This window comes from Tyto alba, unplaced genomic scaffold (genome assembly GCF_018691265.1).
Source record: "Tyto alba isolate M040663 unplaced genomic scaffold, T.alba_DEE_v4.0 Super-Scaffold_6, whole genome shotgun sequence".
NCBI lineage: Eukaryota > Metazoa > Chordata > Aves > Strigiformes > Tytonidae > Tyto > Tyto alba.
The window spans coordinates 49,785,882-49,801,084 of NW_024881327.1; the positions used below are offsets into that span (position 1 = coordinate 49,785,882).

Genomic DNA, 15,203 nt, shown 5'->3' on the forward strand with positions numbered 1-15,203 from the left:
ATAATGAGAAAATAGAATCACAGAATGGTTTGGGTTGGAAGGGACCTGAAAGATCATCTAGTTCCAGCACCCATACTTTGTGGACAGGGCATCCTGTTCAGTGGGATTTAGCAGAGCCGCTTTAATTTTGGATTTGTTATTTGTTTGTCCTATCTCTGCTGTCAGGTGTTTTGTTTTTTTTTTTTTTTTTTTTTTTTGTATCATTCTTCGCCTGGTAATGCATTTTCATTCACAGGAGGGCTTTTAATTGCCATGAAGGGCTTCAGCCAGTGCTACACATTTATCCTCACTCTCAGGATTTCAGACACTTCTAACGGACTGACAACCATGGGACAGTGATGGCACAGACACAGCAGGGTGTGTGGCTTTTTTCTTGAAGTAAACGAAGCATAAACATTATTTCTGTACTTCCTTTCATAGACTTAGAGGTAATTTGTGTTAAAGTCCTTTTTTTTTTTTTTTTTTCCTATTTCTTCTCTTTCAGATTTTAACAGTAGGAAGATGATGATGGACAAAAATGAAACTTGGTTCTCTAATTTCTCCTCTGCTGCCTCCTCTTATGTGAAAGGAGATGGCACCTGGACAGGGATCGGTGTCCAGGAGGTGGTCATTGGTCTGATACTGAGTCTCATTGACTTGGTCACACTCCTGGGAAATACAATAGTCTTCATCTGCCCAGTGGTGGAAAAAAGGCTGCGTACTGTCACCTATATGTTTATCATGTCTTTAGCCATGGCAGACTTCCTTGTAGCTTGTCTGGTCATGCCCTTTAGGTAAGTAGTGTTTGTAAGGCAAGATCAGATGACAATGTGTGCCTGCAACCTCATTTCTCCTAGCTTGGCAGCTGCAGTGTGCACGGGGCTGGCTGGAAGTTCATGTGCTGTGCTTAGGTCTGGGCTCTCCAAAGACTGTGGGTCCGTGATTGTATGTTCTTCTGTGCCTCGGTTTCCCTACCCTTAATAATGGGTCTCCTTATAATGAATTCAGAGAGACTTCCCAAGGGTATTTTTCCTGCTGGCTGCATGGGGACCATGGCTGCTGGTCTGAACTAGCTAGCCAACTTTCCAGTGGCTCCAGTGCGATGAGGCCCCTCTTCCAGAACTAGCTCTGTGTGGCATGTGGGGCCAACGTGGTTGCCAGATGATTTTGCATGCTCTGAGTGTTTGGGGGATGTGAGATGACAACTGCCACTGCTCTGTCAGCATTGAGTGCAATGACCGTGTTGATCCTGCTTGTGTTTCAAAGGGAGAGTAAACCACAGAGTACATTTTTCCCTCATTTTTCTTAGTCAAGAATGACTATTGAAATTAGTGGAGTTAAATTCTGTGCTTTTGATTATACGCTTCTTTAACCTTGTCTTTTATTTTTCGATAGTGGGAGGGAGAAGTAAAAAAGATCCTTTAGTGTAAGAAAATGGATGATTTCATATTACTGAAATTTCAAAGGCTATTGCAGAGACGTTATTCTTCATATTATTGGTGAAACATAGCGTTTTGATCCTTCTGGTTCAGACAACATACTGGTGGCGCCTGTGGGGAGGGCTAGCAACGTTGCAAAATAAATCTTTTACCTGCCTAAGCAAACTAGAAGAATTGCAGTCTGCAATGGGATAACAAACGGAGTTCACTGCACTTGGGGGGATAGTTTTGCCCTCATCTCCTGACTGCACTGCACATCGATAACTGGCGGTCTTGACATGGGCACAGAGGCCATCTCCCCTCTCTCTGTGTAAATGTAAGGATTTCATTTTAGTATAAGTAGGGTAATTCAGTCCTCCTCTATATTTAATGGAGGAAGAGGCACTTCAGAGGTCAGTTCTCCCTGCCTGAGGTTTATACTTACAGGAGCTTCACTACCTTGCTAAAACATAGTAAAAGAAATCCAGGAACCAGGTTACTTGTAGGTTCTGGCTGTCTCGTGCTGAGAAATGGCTGTAGGTTTGTGTAAAGCAGGAGGCTGCACCCTATTTAGTGTTCCTGGAGCAATATGAAGAAGCTGAACTCTTTTCATGCTTCAGTTCACACCAGGCTGCCTGTGCTTTTGAACTTGGCACTGAAAGGTATTTTCCCAACAAGCAAGTATAAACTGAGTTATAAGTTTATAGTGTTAGGTGAAAAAAAAAAAAAAAAAAATTAATGATGCCCTGTAAAAAATACTACTGCCAACTTCATTTCTAAGCTCGGTGAATTTTTAAGTTTGGGTTCTGAAATCATCCATCTGTATCCACCTGTCTCTCCCCTCCACCTGGTACTACAAATATCTGCCCGGGGGGCTTGGATTGCAGCTTAGTTGTGTGATCTAACCTGCTGCTATCCTATTAAAGTTGGTGGGAATGAGGGTAGTGTCCTAACCAGGAGATTTATATTGCTGATAGAGGGGCTTCTGCTCGATGTCGGAGAAATGTGGGGTTGTGGAAGTGCCTCTTTGCCAGACAGGGGTGGGGAGGCTCTCCAGGTTGGCTGATCTTGTTCCCTGAGGATTGCCAGCAGCTCCGAGCAGGTGTGTGGATAAGGACCTGGCTGATGTGGGGGGGATGCAGAAATGATCCACGTGCTCCTGTCAACAGTAGCACCCACTTATTTTTCCCAGGAGAAGCTCCTCTGATGTTTCCCACTGCATGGACAAGGTTACCCCAATAGAATGTGGCAGACCATTTCAGCCTCCTAGAAAAACAATGTGTCAGTCACCAAAGATTAGCTTAAAGCAACCATCTTTCTGCCACCTGGTATTTCCTTGGCCTATTTTTTTTTCCTTTCCATGTTCTTGTTAAGCCCAGAAATTAGAGGTTTTCATCCCTGTCCAAACCAGGTGTCTCAAGGGCTCCTCTGGGAGTGCACAGCATCGTCTGGTTTTCCACCCACTCCAACCATCCCACAAGGAGCTCACCTTCTCCATTACCCCAAGCTTACCCAGGAATGGCAGCACCCCATTTGCTCAAAGAAGGTAAAAGCTGAACAATTCCTGCTTTGGAGTGAGTTCCAGCTGGTATTCTCTATCACTGACTGCTTCCTCTCTGATTTGCCTGTCTACTTGATGACACCTCTAGTGTCTCCACATTCTGATTGTGCTTGGCAATATCTATCCTTGGTGTTTGTTTTTTTTTTTTTGTTTTGGTTTGTTGTTTTTTTTTTTTTTTGTTTGTTTGTTTGTTTTGTTTTGTTTTTTTTTCTTCTAAATGGAGTTTAAGGCATTTCTAGTTACCCAGCATCCTTGTTACTTCTGCCTCCCACCTACTGACGTGGTCTTTGCAATCTGGGCAATGGGAGGGAGTGATAGCAAAGAACAAATGCAGGTGTAATTTCCTCTGTAAGACTGGTAGCATCCCCCCGTAACTGGAGTAAGACCTCTTCCTTGGCAAGGGGAAAAAGGGAATTTGGCACTAGGTTTCAGTTAGGAATGCAAATGGGAATAAAATTGGACAATTCCTAGGCTCCCAGGAAAGCATGGAAGGAACAGATGAAAGAAGCAGATGAAAATATGTTTAATTGGGAGATCTGCCTGTGGCTTCTTATACCCAAGAAAGGAGAAGGAAGGGCACAGCAGGGATGAGGAGGGGACCACAGCTGTGAAGAATACGAGGAGAGGTGAAGGGACCTTTAATGACCGTCTAGTCCAACCCCCCTGCAATGAACAGGAACATCTCTGACTAGATGAGATTGCTCAGAGCCCCGTCCAACCTGACCTCGAATGTTTCCAGGGATGGGGCATCTACCACCTCTCCGGGCAACCATGCCTATTGTAAAAATGTCTTCCTTATAATTAGTCTGAACGTACCCTCTTTTTCTTTAAACCATTACCCCTTGTCTTATCAAAGGGTCGTAGAGGACATTACAAGGGGGGAAGGATTTCCATGGAAACCAGTGGCTTCACTTTGCAGCCCAAAAGAAAATAGCCGACGTAGGAGAGTGATGTCTTAGTCAACAAAAAAAATAATTACAAGGGGAAGCAAAGGGCAGAGCTTTGATTGATGTTTTGTGCCCCTCCTGAATGTCCTGGTGTTGCCAGGTGTGAAGACTCACTGGGTCTTGGTGGTCCATGTGGGGAGGAATGGACCCTGCCAGCTCCATCAGGTGTTGTTCAGCCCTGCTGATGGAGTGGCTGTTGTTCCAAGTCTTTCCCACCATCTCGGCTTGGTGTCTAGTTGCTCCTTTGAATTGCAGCTTGCTCTTTGGGTGACATGTTAGCACATAACAAAGAGAAGGAGAAGAAACGATCTATGGAGACAGTTTGGATCAGGAAAATGTGAGAAAGGAAAAATAAGGTGGTTGCCTGGTACCTTAATTTTGTAAGAATAAGAAAGACTTCTGTTTTGTTCCTGGTTTGGCTTGTTTGCAGGAGCAGTTCAGCTGTGCTTATCTTGTCATCTGGCTACTCCAGCCAGCCTAGTCATTTCCAGGCTGAATATTTCCAGCTACTCTTTTATTTTACAAGCATAGGTGAAACAAAGTGGTGACTTCACTTCTGCTCATACTGTGTTTCTTTGGGCTTTTATTATTCCTTTTTAACCAACATCATTTCCAAGCTGCAGAGATATTTTACGTCAGAGAAGAGGGAAGAGGTATCCACTACCCTGTGCTGTGAGAACATCTGCTAGGCGAGGTGCATCCTGCCAGACGCGAGCTGATGAGAGCTAGGTACCTGCTCAGCTGGGATCTGTGTGCAGGGGTGTTCATGACAGCAGCATGATGTATTTCTGGAAGGCCAGGGTGCTCACACCACAGGCTTTGCAGCATCTCTGGGGATAAGCAGGGTTTCTGAGGAGTGGCAACAGGGCATCTAAGTCCATTACTGGACCTACGCTTCAACTTCCATATGTCTCCTTTCCCCACCTAAAAAAAGAGCCATGAAACCTTTTCATGTGTGCACAGTGGGACCCTGCATGCTGCCCGTGCAGAGGCCACCATGGTGTAGGGACAGGTTGTGCTGTAGGTGGACGTTTGCTTAAATTTTTCCTTAGCATCCTGCATAACAAAAAGCTGCTGATGGCTGGGGCCCTTCAGCAGCACTGTACCCACCTACAGCAGTTGTCATGCTCTGGAACAACCTTCACAAGTTGTTTTAATGAATTGTTGCTAATTAGAGGCAGAGCGGGCCTTGGTTTCTAACTCCTCTGACATCAAGCTGACTCCTTCTGCCCTTGCCTGATGGCAGAGCCCACCTGAGAACAGCCCGGCTTTCAGTGTGTTTGACCAGCAACCTGTGAGGTTCCAGGATAATTAAAGCTTTGCAGGACTAGGTAGTTACTCAGCCTTTCACATCAGATTCACACACAGTGGTTGTTTCAGCAGCACCCCAGGAGTTGCAGAAAGCTGGTGAAATGGGAGGCAAATGGCATCTAATTGAATGCTATAGAAACAAGCATCAGCCTTCCTACAGCTGCCTTATGCTTACTTCTTACAGGCCCCTCTTGACTTTGTTATAAATAATTTTGGCATAATGTCTGCTTTTTGCTGATGTATTTACATCACTGAGGCATTTGTGAGCTACATAACCTATAAACGTCACAGGCTTCGGACTAGGATTTTTTTTTTTTTTTTAACCAAGAGTTGAAAACCTCTAGCTTTGAAGCATGAGAACAGATAAAAAGTGAGTTTCTCAGAGGAAGGAGCATCTTCTATGCCCCAGGAATCGGGCAGAAATCGTAAAAGTCTGTGCTGCATAAGCCACTGGAAAAAACTGTGATAAACAAAGCTGTGCAGATGGAAATTTGAGGGGGGGAACATTGCGGTTGCAAAGCACCTCTTCTCAAGGCACCTGTTTATAACAGAGTGCAGGTAAGAAGCATAGGTTTGGTCTTCTTCATCCACACCCCACCTGTGGGTTATCGCCTTGGGTTGCACTTTGAGGATGAATCCCTGCTGTCTACCTGAGCTGCATGCCCATCTTTAGTACCTCTGTGCCAAAATATGACATTACCTCAGTGGAGTCTTGAAGAAATGAATTAAATCAGTCCTCCTAGCTTTGATTTCTACCCGTTTTCTCTCGCAGCATCATTTACGAGGTGACCGGGATGTGGTTGTTCGGGAAGCTGTTCTGCAAAGTCTGGATCTCCTTTGACGTCATGTTCTGCACTGCATCCATTGTCACGTTGTGCTTCATTAGCCTGGACAGATACTGCTCCGTGGTGACCCCATACCACTATTCAAGACGGATGTCCCGTGGCCGGTGAGTGGAGGCACTCTTCATTTTGGGACCCTCCAGATTTTTACTATATTGACTTGGGACCAAATGAGCTCTTGCCACGAAGCAGAGCTACGTGGCAAAAGGACCTTCACATGACATAAAACTTTGCAGAAAATTTTTAGTGTGGTGCAGGAGGAAAGGAAAATGAAGCTGAGCTGAGCTGATGGTGCTTTCTCATTTCCTGAGAAAGCACTTTTTGACCTAAGGCTGGGTCACAAAATGGGGTAGAAACCAGTGATGTGGGATGGTTTGTCCCTACGACTTCTGCCCTTTGCAGGCATTTCATGGGAATTTCCCCAAGGACAAGGGGAAATGTCACCCAGAAGAATGCATGTAGCAGTAGTCTCCCCCCTCTTAAACTCACACTGATTTCTGAAGTGATATTCATGGGGGAAATGCAGAGAAACTGGGATCAGTTTCTAAGCTCCTGCCAAGGTTTATGTGAAATGTTGAAATGAGGATGGCGGGCTGGGGAAAGCTGTCTGAGGGTGGGCGGAGAGGATGCTGCAGTTGCAGGGTGCTTTGCAAAGTGGGTTCAGGCTCTTAGGGATGTTTTTCCCACTGCAAGTCTTGCTGTGTACAATTTGTGGAGCGCGGGCAGTTGCCAGAATGAGGATGGGGTTGCGCAGCGGAGCAAGCACTGCAGTGGTACTGAGGATGCAGTGTCCATCCACCCCACCCCTGTTGCTCCTCGGAGGGTAAGATAACGGCCAGATATTAAAGCTGAAACCAAATACAAAAGTGTATGTTGTTGTTTTAAATATTAACAAAAATCCTCTGTAAAACCTTTCCTCTTTTTTCAGCCAGCTCTGAGCATCCCTTACACCGACCCCAGTTCTATGAACCACAGACCCGATAACCCAGTCATTAGAGATACTCATGTATGGACTTGTACCCCAGCTTTTTCCCTGCTTGGCCACTTTTCCAAGCCCTGTGGGACTGCTGAGCAGTGATATCCCACACAGGTTACCATGGGGATTAAATCGTACTGGATGTTCTCAACTCAAAATAACTCAGACCCTCTCTCCCCTCCCCATCTTTTCACAGATGCATTGTGATGACCTGCATGGTCTGGGTATACTCCTCCCTCATTTCCTTCCTTCCCGTGATGCAAGGTTGGAATGAGATTCCTGGGGTGGACTTTGATGCAGGCAGAGAATGCATCTTTGTCACCAACTGGATTTTTGCCATCGTGGCTTCTGCTCTGGCATTTTTTGTCCCCTTCATGGTCATGTGCAGCATGTATTTCTTCATCTACCGAGCTTCACGGCTCAAGGCCACTCGTATCATGTCTCAGACCTTGGAGATTCACTACCACCCCAACAGCAAGCGGCAGAACCATTTGCAGCTGGAGAACAAGGCCACGCGGACCATCAGCATTATCATTTCAGTCTTCGTGCTGTGCTGGCTGCCGTACTTTGTCCTGAACGTCTGGCTCGCTGCCCGAGGCACCCACTCTACCAGCACGGTCTTGGTTGACACCTTCAAGATCATCACTTGGTTAGGGTATTGCAACTCCACCATCAACCCAATGCTCTACGCTTTCCTGAACCGGGACTTCCAACGGGCCCTGAAGAAGCTTCTCATTTGCAGGCACAGGTCTCAGGTGGACATTGGAGAAGACATGGTTTCCATAGCCACGTTTTCTAAGACTGCTCCAGACCTAGAATATAGTGTTACAGTGGCAGTGCCCAACGGTGCACTGAAGGGCAAACCCAAGTAATAGGGATTCAGAATCAGTTGCTGAAGGTGGTGAAAATACCAGAGCACATCCTAATGGAAAAATAATGGGTAGGAAAATATAAGAAGGAGAGTCTGGACTACTACAGCTGGGGCCATATGACAAAGATGCATTTCTTCATCCTCCAGTTTTACAAAGGAGGAACTTTGATATTTTAGGGGCAATTTGTTATAACTGATAGAGCTAATTCCCTCCTGGGTAATTATTTTTTTAATGAGCATTTCCTAAGACAAATTCAACCTTTATGCTGGGGAAAAAAAATCAGTATGAAAATGTGAACTTGTCTTTGTGTACATCCTGGTGATCTACAATGTAAGGTGGGACAGTATGTATTTCTTATCAAGCCACTGTAGCTCTCATCTTGCAGCTTACATTACAAATTTTACTAGTTTTGGTAACTCCACGTGTGTCAGTCTGTATGGGAGTTAGGAGGGATGTGGTCAAAGAGCAGAGGTCGCTTTGTTACAAAGGCACCCCTCTGCAGTCTGGGCTGTTGCTCAGGGTTCAAGTCACTTGCTTCTGAAGTATTAAGAGGATCAGAGATTTCAGTGGCTTTCTGTCAATTATCTGCAAGTTTCCTTATTAATTCTGGAAGGGAATATCCTATGTGGCAGGCCCAGGAGATGAGCAAGACTTACTGTAACACCAAGAGCACCGAGTGCCCAGGGGGTTCAAAGCAGGCTAGAGGCGACTGACACCAGCCAGAGAGAGGAGGTGTAGAGGGATTCTTTTTGCACTGTGATATCTATGACTTGATGCTATGAGTGTAGCTATAGAGTATTGCTGGAGCACACAGTCATAAAAAAAAAAAAGTAAGTGGGAAAGATTATTTTTACCACTCCCAAGTGCTTGTCTGGACATCAAACAGCAGTGGCTCTCCAGAGAAGGGCCACGGAGTACCTCACTGAAGGATTACCCTGAAAAGACAAGCCTGCTCCTGAATGTCTCTGCAGTAAATAAAAGCAGGAGCTGAGCCCCCGGGACTACAGCTCTTCAAGCCAACAGCCACTGCTTCCCCCAGCATGGTTCTGGTGGGGTCTCACGCTGGTTTATATGGAAGAGTCCCTGCACTCAGAGCCTGCTCTTAGACCGATCTTCTGTGGACACGAACCACTTCAAGGCTTTTTCGGCGTGCTCAATCACCTACGTGGGACAGGCAAGGCTTCTGCAGCCTGGGAAGCAAACACAGCAGAAAGATATCCAGGCCAACATTTAATGCTAAAACTACTGGACTGAGACACTCAGTGGGGTAAGAATTTCACTCTGTCAATAAGAAAAGCGGGGTAGGGTGGTAGTAAAAGTCCTGAGTCTTCCTGCTCTTCCAGCTCAAAGATAACAGAGGACTGTTTTCACAGGGTGTAAGCAAGAAGCTACTGCCTGGAGCTGCTCAGCTACTGAAGACACTGGTACAAGGGTCAGAAGTTCTCTCTCTCAAGCATCTGGTAGAAGAAATAGCCCTGACCTGAGCTTGTAACCCTGGTGCTCCTGTCAAATGACTCTTTAGGGAGTGGGTTAGGTCTCCTAGCTCCTACAACTCCACTAACATGGAAGCAGGACAGAGAATAACTGTACAATCCTGCTCTCATTCTGAGAGAAGCATCTAGGTCTGGTGGGCACAAAGGTAGATGGGTCAGGATTCTTGTTCCTGGCATCCAGTTCATTTTGATAAAACAGGACAAGGAACTGTATTTCAGCCCCAGGAGCTATGGCAGGGAGGGAACGGAGGGATAGACAACATCCTCTGCAAGAACAGGCCAGGACTGCAGTGTGGCATAGTGGAGCTGGAGACCAGAGCTGCCTTTTGCAGGGCTGTAAGCTGACAGCTGTCCTCACCTCCATGTTCAGGTGTCCCTCTGCAAAAAAAGTTGGAAATTACACACCGATTTCCACAGTTACAGGAAGACCTGAGACAGTCTGATAGTTGGTTTCTAGATGTTGATAAAGAAGGCAAATAAACTTGTCTATGAGCCATCAGATGTGCGTGCCACCAGGCCTGTCGTGTCAAGACTGGGATCTCAGACAAGGTGGAAAGCTGCTGTCAGCTGTAGAGAGCTAAGAAAAGCGTGCCTTCATTGCTTTCCCTTCCAGGATGTGAGCAGAGAGCAACCGCAGGTTAGACCAAAGGCCTTTGGTCTTTCGGCCAGTGTCAACCAGGAGAACATCATCCAACAGGGCAGGGATGGAACAGGCAAGTGCAGTATAATTAAAACCTGACTTACACGAGGAAAGCAGCGTGGTTGGTGCCCCCCTCTGGGTAGCCTGGTTCTGAAGAGCTGGTTAAACAGTCCTGTAGCTGAGGGGGATGTTGAAGCCCAGGTGGATAATTCTTAGCACAGAGAAGTGTCCCTTTCCCCCACTAGTGGGGAAGAACAAGTGGAGCTGCCAGAGGCAGGGAAGTGAGTGCTTGCAAGCAAGACCTGAGTTCAGAGGAAAACCTCTCTGGTTAGGGAAAAGACTTTCTTAGTCAAACCCTTGAGCAGAAAGGAGACAAGAGGGGGACAACACACTCCAGCACCCAGTGCTAAGAGAAGCAGAGAGTCACTGACACAGGCAGATCAGAGCTGAGCGTGGCCAGGTGCTTTTGTGGCTGAGCATGCACCACACAGGGCTGGATTTGTAGGTGCCTTTGAGGGCAAGCGTAACACCCCAGCACATGCAGACACACCTAGTGTGAACACGTATGCCGTTTTTGGTACTGAAATGCTGCAGGGCCCTTGGAAGAAACAGCTACTTACATCTAGCACAGATACACAGCAAATTAAAAAATACCTTGTTCTTAATTTCCTGTGTTCCACCTGTACCTACTGAACTGGCAGGGAAGTTAAAGAGGCTTCAAATGTGGGCATTTAATTGGGAATTTATAGCTGATGTTAACAGGGAAAGCCAAGGGAAGAAGACGCACTTAACTATCTTCTGTTTTAACTCAGCTAAACTCAAGAAAGCTCTGTTTCTGACCAAATATTTACTGCAGCACTCTGGCTTCAACTGGACAAGCCAGTATCTAGGACAGTTATCCAAGAGCACAAAACCAACAGTCTTTGTAACCCACTTTTGCTTTACCATAAGGCTGCAGACTGTCAGCTGGGTTAATTGGTAGCCATAGTGTCACACCCCAGAAGGATTTGAATCCAGCATCTTTTTAAGAAATTGATTTCGGAGCCTACAACTTCCAACATTTAAGCCTGCATAAATGCATTTTCCTCTTCTACAAAAATAGTTCTACTAGTGTAAGAATTATCTCTTCAAGATTTTTCTCTCTGCTAACAGTTGAGAGATTGCCTCCATAATCCACTCCGTTTAGAAGAGCTCAGTTCCCTCCATTCTTCAGATCCCATCACCCTTCCAAGCAGCACATGCATCTTTGTATCATCACATGCACTGTGGCAAATGAGAGACAGGAAAGCAAAGCACGTTACAGAAATGTAGTGCCCATCCTCCTGTTCCAATTGCACAAGGCTGCCATCTGCAGCATGCACTGATGCAGGCTTTGAACAGAAGCAACTACTATTTTTTTTTTTTTTTTTTATAAATAAAAAAGTTTATTAAATCATTTAGACTTGAAAGAAGTCACAATAATTAATGCACTCAACAATTATAGCAAGTGCATTCTGTACACCACCAACCCAAATGGATTGATTCTGTATTTTATAAATAAAAATTAACATATTTACAATGAGAAATAAAAGCATGGCATTAGGCAGTTAAATTAGCAGATTACACAAATGCCTACCAGTTGATTTTTTAAAAGTACAAATCTACAAGATTACATACGACATGTATGACTTCATTAGGTTTAAGTTTTCAGAATCACAACATTTTTGTACATAATTTTTACTATGGCTCTTCCAACCACTGCCTATAAACCCCCATTTTTAAATGGCAAAAAGCTCTTTTTCCTTCTCTACAGGTTTATCTGTATAAAATGCATTCCCTAAGATCTACTATAGTGCAGAAGTATGAAACAATTTCCTCAAATGACTGTCTATGAAGAGTGACAGTATGTACAACTGTGTACTTTTTTGCTTTAAAAATAGTGCAGATTCCCAGTTTACCCACCAGGGACAAAAATGGAGTCATAGTTCATTTCAAAATCATTTCACCAAAGAGCAAATGATCCGGATAGATACTCACTAGGCTTAGAGACTGTAATTTGCTCTATAAAAATACAGTATTTTAATTCTATTTACATGTTACAGATCTCTCACTTACCCAGCAAGCTGACGTTTACAAGCTTCAAAAAAACCCAACAAACCCCAAAAAAATGATAATGGAGCACAACATTGGTAAGCACAGTAGCTGGACCCATCCACCTAGGAGAGTTAAGGTAAGAAAAATGGAATGTGAAAAGTGTGGTTACTGGCTTTCGTTGGCTGTCAAAGTAATTGAAAATCCATCCAACACGTCTTATACATTAAACATGGCAAAAAAAGTTTAAGTAAACTATTTCCAAGATAGACATTCTGCATCAAAGGATCCTTCTGCTGAACAATCCCTGTAAAACCTGCCGAGTGGAAGAAGTGATCCTGAGGATAGTTATTTGCTTGGTTGTCTGGAATGCTTATTTCCTGATAAACTCATTGTCCGTGACCTCTGCCTAAGCACTGGTTTTGGTGGGAGTTCCAAGTCTTCAAATACAGGATTTTCTATGATTGCTGCAGCCTCTGGTCTTTCAGTGGGACTTGGAGAGAGCATGTCCTTCACCATGGTGTACTAAAAGAAAACATGACATGTGCTATATGAAGCAATTAATAAATTCTTTATTATTTAATCTTCTGACTTCAATTGTGGCTGTATGAACAAGTAGAAAATGTCCTCACTTGCTTTTTGAGTAATTTGTGCTTTGGAACAGTAGCTAGAAGTACAATAAACATCTGAAAATGTACCACACTGCATATGTTAAACCATCTCTACTGTCAAGGACTACATTCAATTTGGCAAATCAAATCCGACCCAAGGTTCAATAGAGTTATAAAACATTTGCACTATTTGCAATCCCCCCAAAATTATAACATATGGAATATAATTTATGAGTAATTTTTAGCTTCATGTTTAAGCCATGGGGTAATTTTTCATGGTGAATTAGAGGTTTTCTTTTAAATATACAGGTAGTTTGAATATTTGCCTCAAATTTAATCAAAATTAGCATCCTGCTGCAGCTGAGCACAGCACATCACATTCCCCTGCGCAGCCTGCAGCTGTTAAGCAAGAAAAGCTAATCTTATTTAGCTGCTGGTCTTAAGCTACCATGAACACCTGAAAGCATCTCAGCTTTTTACTGAAGAGGTTTTGTACATCACCTCCTCTTTATTTACAACCGTATCACTTTAAAGACCTGACTAATAAGAACACAGCACAACTTGCTCCTATAGGTTCCCACCTGAGAGATCTGGTTCCTGGACTGAGATCCCATACAGCCATGGTGCTACCTACAGCCTCCCCTTCACCTGTCCAGAACTCTGCACTTCCTCTTTTTTAATATGGATTTGTTGCAAGAAATCATGTCAGGATGTACATGAAATGAATGACAGTAAGTGACAAAGGGAAGTCAGGTAATACCGTGTAGTTACTGGAGGTAAACTGCATGACAAAAGTATCATCACCCACATCACTGTAATGGTATAGCTTTGAAATGTAGAAAAGTACAGGGATAGAGAAATGCATCTTAGTAACATGAAAGCTATATTATTTCCCCCATTTTTACCTGCAAAGCAATTGGAAAACAAATAAAAAAAGCTGTATTAAATAAAAAGCTACAATTAGTAGCAACAGATATACTTACCTCTTGTGCATATTTCTGAGTGAACAATGGTGGAAACTTCAAATTTCTAACATCACTTAAGGTCTGCAAAAATATTAAGGCAAAAATGTAACTTTTCCAAAATACCATTCTTCAGTAGTATTACTCTATTATTCTTCAAAAAATACGCAAACAAATCAGCCTGATGAAAGAAAAACTTGGTTTAAAGTCTTCCTTTAGTGGTTAAAAATCACAACATACTTAAATGTGCAAGTTGCTGCTTCCCCAGGTATACAGCCTGCAACAGGAATCATGTTATGAGAATTCTAATCTCTGCAGTTTTAAATCAACCAGATAACACAAACCTGTGCTTTCTCACCTTGGCTCAACAGAATCAACACATCTGTGCACCACCCATAATCCCCCAAATTATCTACACCAGTATTAAGACACATGAAATGACTGGCTCTGTCCTAACAATGTAAGCACTAGTCTTTAACACTTATGGACTAACAAGCAGATTTATCAGCAGTTTTGAAAGCAGTTCACGTTGCGTATTTCTGTGTCATTACAAGGTAGTTGATCTCCTTCAGCATTTCTTTCATAACAAGCACATTGGCTCCATCTACTGACAGTAATTTTCCCATGTTTAGCCACACAATTATTTGCAGCAGGCTGCCTTATGAATTTAAGTTCTGTAATTGCCAGCAACCATGACCCACTTTAGTGCATTTTTAGCACAGAAGGGCATATTTAGCACTTAATTTCTTTTAGGAAGGATCTTCTTTTACAAAAGTTTGAGCACAAAATGTATAAATTCTAGAGTTGAAACAAAATTCAATTCACTATTAACTCCATTGAAAGTATAAACTGACCAGTTAATAGTGATGAGCTCTAGTCAAACTCCTGATTAAGAGAACTGAGTTTAATGACAATAAAATGCTTCCAAAAATTGTTCTCCTCCTCTACCAGTTGTCTGCATTTAGTGATCTGTTTTCAAACATCTAATTGGGAAATAGAATGCACTGTCACAGACTTACTGCTAACACCTTGAGACAGATGGAGGTCTCACACTCTACCTCTGAGGGCTTTTTCCCAGCCCTTTGTCACAGATTCCTAGAATTGCTGGGCTACCTGGTCAGGCAGAGCATGTTTTGCTTCAGCAAGTAGTGCTAATGCTTGGCTGATGACAATTAAAACTTCAGCATAACAACTTGGAAACAACTACTAAACTAGCTAAAGTCCAGAACTTGACAATAAAGGGGTGGGGGTTTCTTTTTATTTTATCAAAGAGTGGAATGCCTGTGATTTTCACTGCAAGTTAGGGCTCTCTTTTTACCCTCTTATGAAGTAGAACATCAGAGTTAGATGCAATTTAGGATTCTAAGAATAGGATGTAGTGGAATGTGTCCCTGCCCATGTCAGGGGTATTGGAACTACATGATATTTAAGGTCCCTTCCAATCCAAACCATTCCATGATTCACTCCAGTTACTTGCTTTGCTTCGCTTCTATACTTGGGACAGAAACTGAAAGTCCAAAG

The 15,203-nt window shown here is 43.6% G+C and overlaps 2 protein-coding genes across 2 annotated transcripts in view; one reads left to right on the forward strand and one right to left on the reverse strand.

The window, feature by feature from the left end:
• Positions 1-259: 259 nt before the first annotated feature.
• LOC104368382 (octopamine receptor) lies at positions 260-8,166 on the forward strand. The gene is made up of 4 exons (XM_009975701.3): positions 260-357; positions 485-773; positions 5,989-6,165; positions 7,231-8,166. Exons 1-4 carry the CDS (start codon positions 339-341, stop codon positions 7,904-7,906), a joined length of 1,161 nt encoding a protein of 386 aa, XP_009974003.2. The 5' UTR covers positions 260-338; the 3' UTR covers positions 7,907-8,166.
• Positions 8,167-12,073: 3,907 nt separating this feature from the next.
• EIF2AK3 (eukaryotic translation initiation factor 2 alpha kinase 3) overlaps positions 12,074-15,203 on the reverse strand; it is a 43,672-nt gene continuing 40,542 nt past the window's right edge. The window contains exons 16-17 of the mRNA XM_032987393.2: positions 13,704-13,766; positions 12,074-12,634 (exon numbers count right to left, since the gene is read on the reverse strand). Coding sequence (XP_032843284.2) covers positions 12,458-12,634; positions 13,704-13,766 — 240 coding nt within the window. The 3' untranslated portion in view covers positions 12,074-12,457. The remainder of the gene's footprint in view (positions 12,635-13,703; positions 13,767-15,203) is intronic.